The 18,541-nt window shown below is 42.0% G+C and overlaps 2 protein-coding genes across 2 annotated transcripts; both read right to left on the bottom strand.

The window, feature by feature from the left end:
* Positions 1-9,093: 9,093 nt before the first annotated feature.
* Positions 9,094-10,936, bottom strand: LOC131877509 (uncharacterized). Its single transcript, XM_059223197.1, has 2 exons — positions 10,421-10,936; positions 9,094-10,196 (listed from the first exon to the last, which is right to left on the bottom strand). The coding sequence occupies exons 1-2, from the start codon at positions 10,916-10,918 to the stop codon at positions 9,180-9,182; spliced, it is 1,515 nt and encodes a 504-aa protein (XP_059079180.1). The 5' UTR covers positions 10,919-10,936; the 3' UTR covers positions 9,094-9,179.
* Positions 10,937-13,365: 2,429 nt separating this feature from the next.
* LOC131878147 (uncharacterized) lies at positions 13,366-16,469 on the bottom strand. The gene is made up of 6 exons (XM_059224045.1): positions 16,439-16,469; positions 16,274-16,369; positions 14,810-14,930; positions 14,530-14,734; positions 13,979-14,156; positions 13,366-13,808 (listed from the first exon to the last, which is right to left on the bottom strand). The coding sequence occupies exons 1-6, from the start codon at positions 16,467-16,469 to the stop codon at positions 13,702-13,704; spliced, it is 738 nt and encodes a 245-aa protein (XP_059080028.1). The 3' UTR covers positions 13,366-13,701.
* Positions 16,470-18,541: the final 2,072 nt, after the last annotated feature.

The following is an 18,541-nucleotide window of genomic DNA, read 5'->3' on the forward strand; positions in this document are numbered from 1 at the left end:
TGGCTGAAACCGATTACTACTTGAAGGCATGTTTTGCCCCGTTCTATGAACTATACCCCATAAGCCACCTAATGATTCACTTTTAATAAAATGTTTGCTTTTCGGAAGATTTTCGAAATTCAATTTGACTATAACCCATAAACCAATTGTTTGGCAACGAAAACACCGACCAATTTTCCAACTCATTACAATCGTGAATAAATGGACAACAGTTCTCCAATAATATGATAAACAATTTAATAGCCGAGTATAGGTCACAATATGACAACGATATATAGTCCAAAGTTCATGTCAGAAACGAAAACACAAATATAGTAAAAGCATTAAACATGATAAAGACAATTTGGATAGTTATATGCAGTTAACATTACAGATGGCATTGACTAAAAGAGTTCAGTTTTAAAGAACCAATAAGGACCCGCCCACAAGAACAGACGGCATTTCACAGGGAAGGTGATGGTCATGGGCGGCATTAAGGTAATGAGTCAGTGGGTAGGACTCGGTCCATTGAGATCCGACTGATCTGGCTTTCATGGCGAAAATGAGCGGGCGGGAAATGGACGAAAGAGCAGCCAAAAGTGGCTGGCTGGTCTGGAGGCTGGGGTCTCAAGGGCATATGTACGTAGAGAACCGATCATGGGCGTGTGCGTCGGCCGAGGGCTGACTAATAACCGGCCAAGCACCTCCAGGTAGTATGGGCCGATGATTCCGTTGTCTCTGATGATCTGATCCAACTAGAATCGGATCAGTCTTCTTTGAACGAGGTCAAGGAATTCATCCATCCATCCATCTAAATTTGGGTTGGCTCGCTCAAGTCTTGCTCACAGGCGGATGTAAAAGAAGGGGCCGGGTCCGGGACTGGGCTGAGCCCGAGGACAGGCCCAGGGTGGGTGGGCTGACTGGGGTCGACACTTCCATTGTCTGGACGGGAGGAGATGAATCCGGATTCCGGAGAAAGGTGTTATGTTGGTTGGCTGATCGATCGATCGTTCATCATTCAATCCTTGATACAAGATGGAAGTGTGACTACTGAATTAAGTGGGGATGGGATGACATCTGATGACTTTGAACATTGATTGACAACACCAGGCCCCTTCATACTCCAAGTTGGGGTTATTCTGTGTCAAAATGAACCACAATCAATACATTCTTCTTTGTTATAAACCATCATGGATCGAATGAGTTAAGTTCTGTACTGGCTGAAAATGGACACCTTGGTTGGAAGGGCTGGGGAGGATGCTGTCGTCCATGAAATATTTGCTCTTTGGCAAACAAACTTTAAACATGTTCAAATGGAGAAATGTTTGTGAAATGCATGTGAAATGGCAAACAATGTATGTCAAATGGCTAATTATTTGCCGAATTATTTGTCGTGTAGACGCACCATAACATAACTAAATATGGAAGCCAGATGTCATGACATTGTTTGATAATGAATGTTGAAGTTTCATTTTTTTTCAGAATTAGTGTGAAGTGACAATTTTTTGAGGTTCTTTAACGATCTTGGTTGTATTTATAATCATCTCCCAAATTTGTTTCCTACTTTTGTAAGAAAAAGAACCATTTCAAGGATAAAAACGTCAAAGAAGAACAAAAAAATGGCCGATAAAGGTTGAAACTAGAGATGTAATGAGCCAAGAATTTTCGGGCTGGGCTGAGCTAAGAGGAAGGTGGCTCATTTCGAGCTGAGCTGGGTTGACAGTTTCCAGCTCACGAGCTGGCCTGGGCCAAAAAAACAGGTTTCGAGCTGAGCTGGGTTGATCGGGTTGATATTTCGAGTCAAGTCTGAGGTGGGCCAAATCTGAGCTGGTCCAAATCTGAGCTGGACCAAATCTGAGCTGGTCCAAATCTGAGCTGGGCCAAATCTGAGCTGGCTCATGATCGAGTTGACCCGACCCATGTCTGGGCTGAGCTATGCCTGAGCTGGAAAAACCAATAGACCTATTGGCCAATCTAGTTTCTCGTTCTCGTGTCAGGTAACACCATAGAAAACCATAACATATGAAGTTATCTATGGGTAACACCACGAAATTGTCTTAACCCAAACTTGGTGTTTAAAAAGTGCAATCAAAGACAGAACATAGAGTTCCTTTTAGACGATGGTACCATTCAACGAAAAAAAAACAGTCTCACCTCGGACTTTTTTATTGACGACAAGATAACCTCTCGAGTAATTCATGCCAATAATATGTGTGTACTATTGACATAATTGAGACTTTTTGCTTCCCTCCCTTGAGCGCTTCAATAATTTGAATTTGATATGCTTTCACAACTCGTTCAACGTTTCAGTACCGAGTTCAAGTAAAGTTTTTGAAAAAAAGGAGTTACATGGCATGTTTTTGCCGTACAGACTTTTTAATCCTCCTCCAAAATATATCTTTATAAGCAGACAAGACATTTCGATTCAAACCAGTCTATGCTTGTTTTTAATGTTCTTGATAAATGTATCTCTTCGACGGTTTGTGGTTTATTGCTAAAGAGCGAAAACTAAATTTGATTCATTTACTGAAATTCCTTTTTGTGCACGTATGGGCTTCAACTTTTACTTTACGCTTTTACTTTACTGTTATATTCTAGTCACCGATATCAATTTCCATTTATTATTTACTCCTGCTCCCACCATCACACTCCCCATAGTTATTTTCCTCTGTATATATACCTCCACCTTTCTACAATAAATACCGGGTGTCGAGGATAAGATTAGACAAATTTGTCACTTTCACGTAAAAGCATCATGAATTTCTTAAAAGGTAATTTGGAGAGCTAAAATTCTAACATGTTATAGATCAGAATACGTAAAATTTACGTTATTTTTTGACATTTTTTATTTAAAGCTAAGTTTTCGAAATATGATCCTTTTGAAGCAATGACTTTAGCCAATCTGGTCCAAAAACAGTGACAAAAAGTGCGGATTTTGGCAGGAGAGAATTTTCAATGGTTGATCAATTAGGCGGCCAAGAACTTTAGTTAAAGGGTGTCTTTCTTTGCAAGTTTCTTTCTCAACATAGGACCACACAGCATAGTCCAGAGTTTTAAGATCTGGAGAATTTGGGGGCCATAGTTTAGGCCTCCAAAACAAGATTACCTCATTATCCCAGTAGGAGATTGTCCTTTTGGCGGAATGAGCAGGAGCAAAGTCTTGTTGAAAGACAAAGGGCCGGTTTTATGCTACTTATCTCATCCAGGGTATCACTGTAGACTTGAAAACCTCAATTTTGGCATCTGCATTAAGTCAAATCCCTCTTGCAACCAGATTGGAGATCCAATCCAATGCATCACATTGGTTTGCTTGGAACTGCCTTGATGCATCTTTTTATTCCAGCTACCACTCTTGGATATCTAAGTGCTGGTGTTCTTGCATTCCTAGGAGGAGGGATTACAGTCATCTTGCTGTAGTGAAACTATCGCCCAACTGATAGTAAAAAGAAACACCCTGGCCGCGATAAGTGTTATATACCCGGCTAGATGTCCACGGACTTGCCACAGTCCCAAACCAGATCAACAGTCCACCAAAGCGGATAGAGGAACCCAATGTGAAGGATCAACCAACACGCCGCAAGCATAATACACCGCTGAAATAACAGATGCAAAACACCACATAAGACTAAAACTAGCACACCACACAAGACTAAAGCTAACATACACCCCACAACCCTCAAGACAATAACCTTCCCAATGCCTACATGGTCATCCATTGTCCACCCTGCAGCAAGCTCCAACGCTAATGGCCATGATGTTCACTATTTCACAGACCACGCCCGGCCGCCGACGAGTTTGTCTTCTATCTGGACAACCCGCGGTACTGAGCCCCTGTGTTGGCAGCACCCAGTCTGGTCAACCTATTTACCAACCTAGAGGACCATTCCGAGGCGCTGATCCCGCTACCACCCAACTGCACCATACCACTACGAACGGGAGTAAGCATGCTCAGACCATGGAGTCGAATGGTCCGATTCAAAGCCACGCTCAATATGTCTTCTAATTGGATCAGCGCCGCTGGAACTCTCCGAGGCACCAGAGTAGTAATGGAACTTGGCTTGGGAGAACTCCAAGACATCACCGTACAGCTAACGAACTACGGTGACCTCCCTGAGTTTGCCGAGCGCAGCCAGTCCATTGGGATCATTGACAGTACACCCAACGGCCAGGTTCCAGACCCAAGGAGTGGACTTCGCGCTCAGCGACAACTCTGACTATGATAATGAGGAGTTTGAGTCTGAGGAAAGTCGCAGCGAAGACGGGAGGAGCAGAGACAACAAAGAAGAGGACGTCTGGGCGGGCCAAAATTTCCCCATTCCCCTCCCCGAGTTACCTCAACCCATACCCACCTTGCCCACCAACCCAAACTATGAAGCCGCCCGCCGAAGAAACGCCGATATCCCAGCCCAAATCCCCAGAAACCGACCTGAAATTAACTATACCCTTCCCCCCGGATGGATCCATGAACCATAGAAATAAAAATTAACCTTTGAGACCCACCATGAGCCAAAACCTTCTTCCAGTCCCCTCAGGCCTTCACTATCCTATCCGAGGCTATCAAGCTAATGCTGATCTCCCCTCATCTTACAGACCAAGAATAATGATTGTCTGTTGGACCCTCTTCCATCTGATCTTCCACCCTATCCTAACGCACCAAGCCTCACCCGAGATCAGCGCAGAACCCGCACTTTTTCAATCCATCGGTGAAGTGGCCACAGACACTGCAGCCTTTCTGATCATAGGCCGAATCGACCCATACCCGATCGAAGAACAACAGAGCCCTGACGACCAGATAGCCACCAAACAGTTACAAGTCATGGAATTCGACACGCTAGAGTGTCTACATCGAATTGAGGAGATGCGCCTACTAACTCGCACCCCGAGTCGCCCCAAGCGGTCCGCTGTGTTAATAGCCGCCGGTCTCACTGCACTTGGAAGCGCCTTAGGAGCCTTGTTCAGCAACCACCAATTGTCCAAGCGAATTGACGAGTTGGAAATAAATTCCAACAACCAAAAACTCGCCCATCTGAACGCCACCCTCACCCAACTAGCCAAGCACGACATATGGTTCCATCAACAAGTCGACAAACAGCAGCAGGAGCTGAGGAGCGTTCTCCAGAAAGAAGCTCTGATCTCTTTAGCCCAATATGCTGTCACACAAGCCACTCATAACATCTACTCTGTTCTAGATACTTGGACCCAAGCCCTACACGGTCAAGTCACAGTGGACCTTTTCCACCCCAATATGGTCCAGGACGCCCTCAAACGCATATCCAATCAAGCCAATGGACCACTCAGACTCGCGTTTGAACCCACAGACTTGGAAACATTCTATAAGTTGCCCTGTCACACCGATGTCAACAACGGGACCATGCGTGTAGTAGGACCCGTCCCAGTATATAACATCAAAGAAACATTCACTATACACAGCCACCTACCGATGCCGATCATGACTAACCAAGGTCACGAACTGAGAGTTACCCATTCAAACCAATACCTGATGATGAATGAGGAAGGCACCCTCTATCAAGAACTCACTCAACCCAACATCAATGCATGCGTCAAACTAAGACAACTCCATTTATGCCCCCACTTGAGAGTGCTGACTAAAACCTTGACTGCCACCTGCCTATATGCCCTGTACCAAGGGGATATAGAGCAAATGCAGCAACGCTGCCCTTTCGAACTCCAACCCGAGAGCCAAGGAATGGAACTCCATCAGGTCGGAGTACGAACTTTTCTGCTCTTCACCAAACGCTCAGAGGAAGCCCGGATAACTTGTAAGGACGGGTCAAGAGACGTCGAGTATAAAACCGGAGTCACAACCCTGCAATTGCTGGATGGATGTACGTTCTATTCCAAAGAACATTACATTGCCACCGCTCGCAATGGTTGGCTCAGCCCCGAGATGGTAGTAACAAAACCCCCAAGAATCCCACCATTTGACCTATCCCAACTCATCAACCACAACCAACCCCATCGTTCCCGCCCCAGTGAAGACATTGACCAGTTACTATCACGACTGAAGCAACACGACATGTCTCAACCCATACCAATATCCGAATTAGCGGTCGTGACACATCAGGGAGACCGATACAACACATGGTCAACGTCAGCCCTATTGACAACTCTGATGGCCTTAGTTGGCATATCCTGCGGATTGGTATGGTATCAGAACTGCCAACCAAAGTTGCAGAGGTGCCCCTGGAAACCCACCTCCTGTTGGAGTAACGGCACAACCCACACCATCCGCGAACAAGATACGGCTACAAGGATGCAGCGCCTTCGTTCAGAGGGAGGCAACTGTAGTGAAACACCCTTTGACAAAGTTATCATCGAATGACCATGGCAACAAACAGCAACGATGGCGATGAGCAAAGGCGCCAGTGAGTCCCAAGACGGAAATCTATAAATTACCAGGCCCAAATTCATAGACCTGAAAATAGTGCCATGTGCAAGCCAAGAATCAGATAACTACAATCAGGGTTCCTGAACATACGAATGCAACAGAATCGACGAATAAGAAATGTACCCCTTTAATCAAGTGGCGCCCCTACTAACCCAAGATCATGTAACCTATGTTGGGAATTTCCCCCCCACCCTTTGAAGAATACGGAGAAAGAGATTTCAAGGAAAACTCAGAACAAGTAAAGAGTTCAGTTGATATTCATAACCTGCATTGCCATCAACTCCGGTTCAATAAGCCTCCTATTACACAGTAAGGTCTATTTCAAATATATTCATTAAGTCTTTGGATACTCCAGCTCGAATCGATTCATCACTGGTCAATTCGGAGTCGCTATCCGTCTCATCACATTGCCAATCAAGACAGTTTTTGACATTGTAAATCGTCCGGCGGCCACTTTAAGGTTCCAACTTACTTCTTTAAAAGTGAATCCCGCACACACCAAAGCTACAATGGATTTCCTTTTTGCTTTCATAGATTTCAGCTTTGACATTTTTTGTATTTTTGTTTACATAAATGAAAAGAGCGGACATTGACAAAAAAAATGAGATAAAACTCACGCAACCTTGAAAGATTTTAAGGATTTTAGAAAGAAAAAACTGTGTGTCTAATCTTATCCTCGACACCCGGTATCTAGTCAACAGCCACCATCCGGCAATCATACATGGCACAACCGGTAGTAGCCGCCTCCAGGCGGAAGTACCTTCCCCCAGACGACTGAGGACGCCAATGCGGAACTTGGGCCCAGGAGAGACGTGATGCGTGCCGAATAGCCGTGGTTGCAGCTGGTGGGCATGGTGCAGCGGGATGGCCGTGGTCGCAGCGAGCCCGTGGGTGCAGCGGAAGGTCCGTGGATGCAGCGGTGACTGGGCCAGGTCGACCGTGGGGTGTCCGAGGCGCTGGGGGAGACATCAATGCCTGGATGGTTGGGGAGGACCAGTGGACGTGGTGACCCGGATGGAGGATGGATCTTAGTCAAACCCTTCAACACCTAGTCAATCCTTCTAGTCACCACATTATTCAACTCTAGTCATATTTACATCATTTATTTATTATGTTCATGCTTGTCTAGTCAAATCTCGCAATTCTCTAGTCATTCCCACCAAACCCTCTGTGATATTTTTTGTGCTGTACCTACCATTGTCAACCCTGCCCACCCCTCCCCCGGGAAGGGAGATGTTATATTCTAGTCACCGATATCAATTTCCATTTATTCTTTACTCCTGCTCCCACCATCACACTCGTCATAGTTATTTTCCTCTGTATATATACCTCCACCTTTCTACCATCCGGTGTGTATTCATACATTTACCTGACAAACACAATTGATGATGCATGGCAAACCCGAACGAAAGCCCACTGAATAACGCACCGCACGTGTGTTCGACGCTTACCTTGGATCAAAAAGATCAAGAATAAAAAGTGTTCCAAACGTCAGTAATTACTAATAGCATTTCGAAATATTCAGATTAACCCAAGCTACACTCACTTTGAAGTGTTTGCAAGTCATTTAAAAAAGATTTGTGACCTTTCTTTTATCAAACTCTCGTACTACATAAGGAAAGATGGAGTACCAGGCAAAACCATTTTTTAAAGTAGCTCAGTAGCAACCAAATTGTTGATTGCAACAGACCATTCATTGTCATGCATAATATTTCCTCGGCTTGTCTTTCAGTTAAAGACAAAAGTTGTCAAACTGATGCGGGCCACAGTTGAGCTCCGTCGAGTTCGGTCAGGGCTGAGGCATGGCCTCGTCGATTTAGAGCTGGGTTGTATCATAGCTCGACGATTTCGAGCTGGGCTGAGCCAGTGCCTAAACCCAGCTCGAGAACATGAGCTGGGCTGACATATAACTCGACCTTTCGAAGTGAGCTGAGCCAGAGCCTAAACCCAGCTCGAGAACATGAGCTGGGCTGACATATAACTCGACTTTTCGAGCTGAGCTGAGCCAGAGTCTAAACCCAGCTCGAGGTGGTCTGGGCCAAATACGTTTCAACAGTTCGAGCTGGGCTGAGCTCCGCGCTAGCCCAGAGCTCAGCCTGTTGTCGAGTTTCGACCTGGGTTCCAGCCCATTACATCTCTAGTTAAAACCTAGGTTTTAGGTTTTTGCCTTCTATTCCTATGTCTAATTTATCAGACAAACGTTTGAACAAGAGGTTAAGACGAATGAGGTGATCGTTAGGCCACAAGAATAACAGGAACTATATAGATTTACACTTCAAAAGCATTGATGAGCTTTGTCTCAACCCAGATTTTAGGATCAATTCTAGTGATCATTGAGGCTTAACGTGCATTTTGAGAGCCCCTTCAAGCCTTCGAGAATCCAGGCTAGTTCGAACAATGAAGTCTAACTCTCTTCTTTCCTGGGCTCCATCATTGTTCAATTTGCTTCTTCCCTCAATTGTTCGTCGACAAAACGTAGGCCTTGTTGATCCGGTAGCATCTTTTAAGTCAGTCATGGACAAGTTTCTTATCAACCCTACACTCAAGGGCTAGCGCGGTCTGCCAAATCAAATTCGTTCGTGAAGATGCAATTTGTATTCAACTAGAACTATTGGGTTCCCACTGGCAAAAAAAGTTGGTCCCACTTTTCAATCTTATCATTTTGATGAGCAATAAACAAGCTGCAGGCAAGACATTTATGCATATGTTACATTATGATGACATTTTATTTCTACGTTTTCTCCCATCATTGAAAATTGTTTATGTAAAACAAACGAGGTATAAATGATCTTCAAGCTTGGTTAACTGGTTTGGGTTTGGCTCTCATGAGCATTTCCACCAAAAAGGCCACCACACTCATTCCGATACCCACCCCCCAGGTCACGTAAGTTGGCTGATAAAGTTCCAATGAAAGTCTCTGAAACTCTGTATTTGAGCCACGGCCTTGATTGGCCCTCCTTAGCTCCACGTGCCTCTTCTCCAACCAAAACATGATCCCAGCCTCCTGAAGTTTGAGTATGTCCCAATCCAAGACATTCTTCATATGGCTGCCTTTGGACACAACCCAAGCAGTAGTCCCGATAAAGAAGGACTCTGAATGGTATCTTCGCTTGGGGTTGTTATTGGCCCTAACACGCGTAAGCGTCTCAATGGCCTTTCCTTCATCTACCATACGTTCCCTTTCCTCGGCTCCACCATTGGATGAGACATATAGAGCTCCTTTTTCTAACGTTGATTTGCGATAAAGCTCCTGATATATTGGAATGGGCGATTGAGTAAAGGCTGTCTGAAAGATATTGCCCTGTGAAACGAATACCGGTAATCCGGAGGCAATAATCTCTTTAGGTGTGTCAATGGGTTTGGCGTAGTTGACCGTGGTCATGGTGGCCAAGAGGTTGCTATCGTAGAACATGGCCAAGAGACCGCCAGTAATAAGCCAACTTCCCAAGAAGAATCTCCTGGTGCTGAACTTGAACTTGTAGAAAAGCCTCGGAGGTTGACTCTCTTGGACCAAAGGACTAAAGGCCATTATGAAGGACTCGTAACAGTCATGAGGGGTTAGCTGCTCATCAATGAAGGCAATGAACATGAGAAAAAAAGTGATAGTGAAGAGACAAGCGATGAGAAAAAGCCAAGTTTGGTTATCAAAGGGCAAAATCAAGGTCTCCGGCTTCCCGGCCCTTCGCAAAGGCTGACTAGCAAAGCCGAGTTCTCGTTGAAACATGTCACGGGTAAAGTCAAGATAGCGTCCACGTTCCCGGGTAATTGTTAATTGACCGATGCCTAAATCGTAACGACGGTTTTGGATCTGCAAAATGGTAGTGAAGGTCAAAATTAACACTTGAGTTTGTTCTGAATATGGCCTTGGTTACTGGAATCCAACACTGACCATTCAGTACATTATTGGTTGCGTTAAAATACATTCAGAAGTCAAGGTACACCTAAGGTAAAAATCCAAGGTAAAGTAACCTGAAATGTTCTACTGTAAACTAAAGCAGCATTTACCAGTAACATCCCCAGAATTGATCTTACTTCATAAAGATATCCATAAGTGGTGCCATTTTCCAACAAAGTGGTTGACAACTTAGTGGACCGGACCATGTTGAAAGTCATGCCATAATGTTCCAATAAGCCATTGATCAGGTCCCAATCCGCTCCAGACATGGATCCATCCTCGTCTTGGGACAAGAATGGCCAGATATACAAAGCATATACTTTCAAATGTTTTCCTCGCCACTCTGAAGATGGAATTATGGGGAATTCCAACTTAGTGTTCTCTAAATGAACCGTCAAATGGAAATTTCGGTGAATGGATCTCAATTCCTCATTGAACTGGTTTCCAAATTCCTTGGTATGAAGGATCAAAGTCTTTTTGGCGCCCTTCAAGAGTTGAAAATGCTCGAAAGCTGTTTGAATCTCAATATCCGTGGGATTGGTCAAATATCCGTAAAGACACTCCGTAAACTTTCCATGGAGACTATCGGCAGATGATCGCAAATCTTGGTCCAAAGTGACCAAGAAACTACCCATGTGATATTGAGAGCCTTTGGGCAGCCTTTGTGGTATGTGGTAAACTATTGTGGAACAAAGGTCCATCTTTATAGCGAAGACCAGGGAAAGAATTTGGAGCAAAACCAACGTCATGATCGCAGTCATGATGAGAATTGAGTGAAGTAAGGGAATTTCGTGGAGAAATCTGAGTCCCAATTTTGTGATATCGTGAAGAAGCACAAGTTTATTGTTGGATAAATAATTAACAATATTAAGGACCAAGAGCAGGATGTGAATGTATCCTCTGCCAGTTGGAACATACAATCGGCATCTTAGAACGAAACATGACAAACTTTCAGCACGACATGACTTTCCGTTAATTGTGGAAATCCCAATGAATGGAACCGATTTCTTACCACATATTTAAGTCCAATTAACATTAGCTATATATTAGATCTAACTAGATTTGACAAATACATTTCAACCAAGGTCATTGAAAAGCTTTCCCACAGCAATTTTTATTTTTCCCACTCTTACTTTGAATGTTTTTTTCTTCAATTGGCGCTTACTAATCTCTTTAATGATTTTCTTTCAATTTTACCCTGATATGTAGTGATACGAATTCATGCAAACTTATTCAACACTCTTCCCGATTCCTGACGAGCCAGAGACTCGCATTCAGGGCAAACTACATTTTCGCAATTGGGACCTTTTTTTCAGGCGCTCTAAATCATAAAGTTCCCCCGGCGAGTTCGTTCCTTTATTATTTTGAAAATTTAAAATGACCTCTTTTTGCAATGTCTTTTTTGCTTTGTGGGCCAAATATTTTCAGTTTCCAACTTTTTGGCCATTTTTGCAGGTCCTTTAACTTTTTTCGAATTTTTAGCATTTTCTCCTTTCTTTCGGAACATCTTTTGCTTTTAAGAGCCTCTTCAATTCCTTCTTTTTGCCTCAAGTTTGGGGCTCCTTTTGTCGTGACTCTTCCTCTCATTTTGACTCAATGCCCGCAAAGTAACAGGGCATAGAATGAATATCTAGGTAACCGTTTAACTAAATCTTCAATTGGGGAGTCAGCGTTCCAAATAACCTATACCATCCAGTAAATTTGTAAGTTGACTAATTGTCTAATGATAGTTAATGATGTTTGCTACTCGACGGCAAAACAAGTTATTTTTCCGAGCTATAGTAACAATATTAATTAAAACTTCTTTTGCCGTTTTGCCGTCGAGGAGCAAAGCTAGAGGTTTGAATGTGAGTACTTGTCTGAACACAAGTTAACGTGAAGGGTGGCTATTGTATGGAAAGCTAGTTTTGATGACCATCTGAAATTTACTCTCAACGGCAAAACAAGCCACTTTTCTGACCTTTCATCATAATTTAATTTATCTCCTCACTACTAAGACCTTCGAAATTTTATACACACATCCATATTTCGTTCTGAGACAATATAGCAATGTTATCCGTTATCGCTTTGCCCATTCAAGCGATGTTTGGCTCACAAGATCTTTGGTGACATGTTTTTTTGTCTAAGGCTAAAATCTTATAGATAAGTAAATTGGTTAGGGATACACTCAAACATCTCTGATTGATATGCAAGAAATCTGCTTTCTGTTTCAAGACCTTGAGTTGCCAACTACACACATGGATGGATTTTTAGTGGCTTTTATGCGCTTTGGAATGCGTTCTGGAAAGTTTCAAGGATGTAAGTTTTCCTTGGATCGCCTTTAACTTTTCGGCAAGAGTGAAGAAGCATGGCATTCGTATTCACTCTATATAACAAGTAAATGGCATGATTGGTCAACCTTTGGCGTTCGGATTGAGATATCGGCTTCAAAGGGCGCTCTTCTTCGATTTCCCAAACCTGGATTCATGAATCTATGAACGTTGTGATCTGTACTGTTTGAAAGTATATTTGTATATTATTCGACCGGGAACAAAAAAAAAAGCTAAAGGCATTGCTTCCTTTTAAGCCTGAGATGGGCCTAAGGAGATGTTGGTGTTGCATGAAAAAAGACAACCCTTGACTTCCCCACCACGTTTTATATGCATCTGCATTTGTACTAGGCAAGTTTTAGGAGAAATATAATGAGCTGAATGATTGTTAACATGTATTTTTCCTTCACGATGCAATTAATTAATCCCAAAAAGTTCAAATTACAATTCAAACTACAATTTTCGCAATAAATGTGTAACATTTTCCACTTGTTACGATTCAACTCAAAATGATTACTCTCCAAGTTGATAGGTTAGACCGCAAGTAATTTTCCTGTTATCAAGTATTTTTTGGCCTTGCTAACTGCTACTCGCAATATCCCACTAGTGCTCCATCAAATGAGTCTGACTTAAATCCTACTACAGGATCATAGCTTTCATATTCACTAATAATATCTAAGGGAACCAAATGAAAGAGACCGGGAAAGGAATGATAGAGACTTTTTTGTGTCAGCTTATCTTTCAGATCTAACAAATTTCGTACATTTATAATATTGGTCAAGATGTTTGGGGTTAGGAGCAAAGAAAAACATCGGGAATCTATTTTTGTATTTGGCACGCGTAATCGAAGTTAATAATTAAAAGCCGTGCCATTCCGGGATTTACGTGTGGACAATGAAGCTTATTTTGATCCCTGTCTTGCGAGTTGCTCTCTCTTTACATAGATGAGCTTTCGAATTTATGGACTGAATCTTGGATAGATACCGAAAGTCCTAGACATATTAAAAAAACTGGTGTGTTTTGTTCATTGACATATTGTGTGATTACTTGAATTTGACACGGCAAGGAATAATGTTCAATGGGTCTGAATAAGACATTTTTTCGATGGTTTACATGCACGGAGTTTGTACAAAATCCAAACTAAATCCGGTCTGTGTTCCAGCTAGATTGGCATCGGCCACAAAGTATTCCACAAAGAAGGGAGATCCTGGCGAGGCTGGAATAAAAGAACAACTTTGTCAAACAAATAACTAGTTTCAGCACAGGGAAATGTAAAAAGCTTTGAACATACTATAAGGTACTTATACGAGTAAAGCTTAAATGCGATGCGGCAGTCAGCAGACGTGTAATTTTTCGAAGGAGGTTGGTTATTATTATTGGACTCACATTGTAACGCTCCTGGCGTGGTTTCTCCATTGATGGCTCCAAAAACTCCACCACATCGATCGTCACCTTGCGGTATGTTCACCGTAATGGGCGTGGCTGCCCCACCCACGATGGCTGCAATGGTGGACGCCGCAAAGTGGTTGTTGGCAGCTCTGACAAAGTTCATGGTACATGATGTCTGAAATTCAAGGTAAATTAGTAACTAAGTAAATGGACTAGATTGATGATCTGTTGTTAAAATGGCCTCAGTGTTCCAACTCGATGCTTAGTCTCTTCAAACATCTGATTGAAACGATATCAGAAAACAACATTCAGTACATCAATAGCAATAATCATTGTTCGAACTAGCCTGGATTCTTTAGGGCTTAAAGGTGCTCTCAAAACGCAAGTTAAGCCCCTACGGTCACTAGAATTGACCCGAAAACCTGGGTTGGGACAAAGCTCATGGATGCTTTTGAAGATTTTGAATTAAAACGTAGGTGCCTTGTTGCATATTTCGTTCAAAAAGCCAATTAATTGTAAAAAATGATAATAATAAAACAACACTTTACCAGTACGGTATTGATGGCCGGGAATAAATTGAACGGATCTGGCGCAGAGGTTTGACTTTCCGTGAGTTGAAATCCACAAAAACCTGTTTTTCGCCGGATGCATAGCAGATATCGTTGATTCTGAAGTTGAACACCGCCTCCGAAGTTGTATGACTGCATTGTGCCAGAGGTTCCCGTAAAGTACTGAAGGCATCCGGATGGGGCCCTTTGAAAAAACGGATTGAAGACAACACGTCATATAACCCATATGTGCATTTGTGAAGGGTCTCAATCCTCTTACCTCATCGGATTGTTGCATTCAATATAGGAGACTTTAATCTGATAATTTCTGGCCGAGGTGGCACTGCCCGTCGTTATGGATAACTTAGGTTGGGTTGTAGTTGAATCGATATTGACATACACTGGAATAAGTAGCACGATAAGAATATGAAGGAAATTGATTTTACCCCAAAACACCTCTATTACCGTCATATGAAGATGCATAACATGAACGGGTACAAAAAGAACGGGCATGATATTGTCGAGAATTCTCGTTTCCGATTTAAATGAAGATACAGCGTCCTTCTGCACACAAAAATTGCTCGTGGTTGTTGTGATTGAGTAAAATTCAGCTCACGCGAACGAACGGTTGAAATGAAAGTAATGCACTCTCAAAGCTCAATACATACCTCTACAGACATAGAATGAAAGAGTGAGCCCTTTTCGAAAATTAATTATCTAAATAGGGCTAAGTCATTTTTCATGTTTACAGTTTTGTAATCAGCCCTGAGGGACATGGTTGAGCAAACAAAAAATGACCTAAGACAAAATTCAATGAAGCAGATCGGAAGTGAGAATTTTCGACAATAGCACCACCATTCATTCTACTGGTTCATTCGGAATGAAAAACACTTCTAATTCCGTTGATATTGACGAAACAGCAAACACTTTAAGCAAAAGTATACTTGAAAGTGCACCTTATGGCTAGAGACGGCCATAATTCGTTTAATCAGTGTAATGTCCTAAAACAGGTCAGGTTGCAAATATTGCACACTTCATATTTCTAGGCATTTTTAAAAAAAAATTTTAGCAGAGACCGAAACTATTTTCCTCCATATACTGGTGAAAATAAGAGAAATGTCACTTTTTGGCCATGCCCGACCTCTGGCAATTTGTTTTTGTGTTGATAGTTTATGCCCAGTGCCCAACGCTTGTGATTTGTGGCATCAAAAATTGCCATTTGTCCTTACACTCGCTCCTGACAATTTTGGGCCTCCTTCAGGGCAAGCAAAAGCCTCAGTAGACGAGACTGTCCCTTTACATACGTGGTGGATTTTAGGGCACTCTCTTTCTTTTTCCTTTCTTTCCATAATAAAAAATAGCAGATGCCTGAGGCTTGCTTGGCACATGCAGAAACAGGGCTTGTTTGGCAATAGGCCTTCAAAATAAATTCAAATGATAATTCCTGCAAAGAACAACCAATAAATCCATGCTTGTAATAAAATAAACTTATCCATAATTCCAATTGGAAGATATTGGCATCTTAAATTTTTCAACAAAAGGCCCCATTTCAATGATTTTCAAGGACCAAGATAGAGCAATAAAGCCAGGCTCTAGAGAACGCTCTTTATGCTCCCAACCTCCGCAAGGGGCGTCCTTGTTTTTGTTGTGATTAAATCTCGAGAGTCCAAAACCAAAACTAACGGCTCTTAATTGCTTGCGTTTAAAAAGTGTCAGTGATTGGGGAAGATTCTAAAATGATTACTGTGTTGTCCAGATAAGGTTCCACATATATTTGTTGGCACATTGCTGGATGCTCCACTTTCGATCAGGAGTTGGTCGCCGGAGGTCACACAATTACCTGAAAACAACGTTGTCTATAAGTATACATTTCACAAAAATGTACATGGATCTGAAAGAGTATTCTTACCTGTATCAGCCGGGGGATTGGCTAATGTCATGGTGACGAAATCCAGCCTAATGTGAATTGTTTTTGGTTAATCAATACTTGTTGATCAGCACTACATCATGACCTTACCGGATTTGACAAACATCTAGAAGATAAAACCAACCATTTCAGGCCTTTCAAACACACCCATGAAATGCGAATCAATTCAATTTCAAATAATTGTAATTTAACCCCTTCCCACCAAAAGAATAGAAACATCTTGATTCATTGGTTTTCAATTAACTCAGATTAACATTTCTTACCCTTTTTCATCTGGAACATAAACTCACAAGTCTTTGACTCGGTGGTTCCAGTCGGAAAACCTTCATTCTAAATAAACATAAAATTGGAAAAGAGATAATTTTGTCAGCATTGAAACCAGTTTTAGAATAAATTGTATTTGAAAAAACTTACCCTAATATAAGTGCAGTTCTAAAAAACAAGCCACATACATAGCGTTTTCCAACATTACTACTCTTTCTAACTAAAAAGCAATTGTTCCCTACCTGAGAAACAGTAGATCCACAAGTAGATACCACATGAACACAACAAGCTCCAAAACCTGCAATTTCCATCATACTTGAAAGTTATTTGTTGGTTGCGTGACATGACAGCAAACTTTGTATTCTTATTCCGAAGCAGTAATGCATAATCATTATCATTCTTCAATGGACAGATATGTCATTAGACAATTATTAGATTAACAGGTTTACATGATAACTTTTATTCCCCGCTAGGTTTGCCTCTAAAATTGTTCCTGAATATTCTTGGTAGGAAATTCATTTATGAGATTTTTTTCGGTCCCATCAAGGCCTCCCTATTCGTTCGACGGAGTTTGACCGGTTTGACTTTAAGCCCATTTAGTTACATGACTTTCAAAATAAATTTCAATATTCAGGGAGCCAGTGTTTTGATGACTTTTTTGGCTTTTCTAAGCTTGTGCATTCCTTTACTTGAAAGCAATCAAAGCATACTATGTGCATCTAACTACAACACCCCTGGATTGCTACTCTGCGTGTTCAAAATAAAGCCTCAAGTGATTTGGTGGGAGTGGCGCTTCTGCCCCAAGTACTCTACAAAGTCTCATTGTGAAAGCTTTTTCCTCACTTTTCTTTTTATTATTACAAATATGAATTTCTGTTATCCATACCTTGTAGAAATGGAAACCTCCGGATATCATTATCCGTAGCAAATTTTTGCTCAACCCATTCAAAGTTTAAAACTGATCACAATGCTAGAAATAGCTCAACTTTTTCAATCGTACTTGAATATTCATCACTAAATGGAAACAAAATGGCGCTGCTGTCCTCTTAACTCAACTGGCAATTATTTATATATATTTTTTTTGTGTGGACTTCCTTACCGCTACCGGGAATCCCAGCAGTTCAAGACGAGAAAATTATTTATTTTACTTGACTTTTATTTATATATATTATTTGATCGACCAACGAATTGGAGTTGGCTGATCTGGCTAATCCTTGAAGCAAATTAAACAATGAAGGAGCCCAAGAAAGAAGAAGAGAAGTGAACTTCATTGTTCGAACTAGCCTGGATTCTCGAGGGCTTGAAGGTGCTCTCAAAACGCACATTAAGCCTCTACGGTCACTACAATTGACCCTAAACCCTGGGTTGGGACAAAGCTCATGAATGCTTTTGAAGATATACAGTACCAGATACCTTTCGTACCTTCTCTGAGTACTGTACAATCCCAACCTTTCTAACCTCTCCCAATACGAGAGCTCTCTCATATCCTCAATGTTCCTAGTAAAACATCTTTGGACCTGCTCGAGCTTTTGCAAACTGCTAACTAATTGGAGCCCAAATGGGTGAGGCATATTCAAGATGTGGCTGAACAATCGACTTGTGCAGAGTTAGCATCGTGACACTATCTCTGGACTTAAACGTGTGATATATCCAACCACATGTTTGAAAAGCCTTACCAACTTTCAACTGGATATGCTCATCGAACTTTCGATTATCTTGGAGGACTACACCTAAATCCTTCATGGATGAGACCTGCTCAATGTCCTTACCTTCATCATCTAATAGTGGAGTGTCTAATGGCGTCGACCCAAAGGTCATTGA

This window comes from Tigriopus californicus, chromosome 3 (assembly GCF_007210705.1).
Source record: "Tigriopus californicus strain San Diego chromosome 3, Tcal_SD_v2.1, whole genome shotgun sequence".
NCBI classification, from domain to species: Eukaryota; Metazoa; Arthropoda; class Copepoda; order Harpacticoida; family Harpacticidae; genus Tigriopus; species Tigriopus californicus.

Coding starts and splice junctions, on each gene's coding strand:
- LOC131878147 (XM_059224045.1), bottom strand. CDS start 16,469: ATGACATTAGCCAATCCCCCGGCTGATACAG. Junction 14,157..14,529: donor CGGCCATCAATACCGTACTG/GTAAAGTGTTGT, acceptor CTTGAATTTCAG/ACATCATGTACCATGAACTT. Junction 13,809..13,978: donor CACGCCAGGAGCGTTACAAT/GTGAGTCCAATA, acceptor CTTTTATTCCAG/CCTCGCCAGGATCTCCCTTC.
- LOC131877509 (XM_059223197.1), bottom strand. CDS start 10,918: ATGGGTAGTTTCTTGGTCACTTTGGACCAAGATTTGCGATCATCTGCC. Junction 10,197..10,420: donor CTTATGGATATCTTTATGAA/GTAAGATCAATT, acceptor ACCATTTTGCAG/ATCCAAAACCGTCGTTACGA.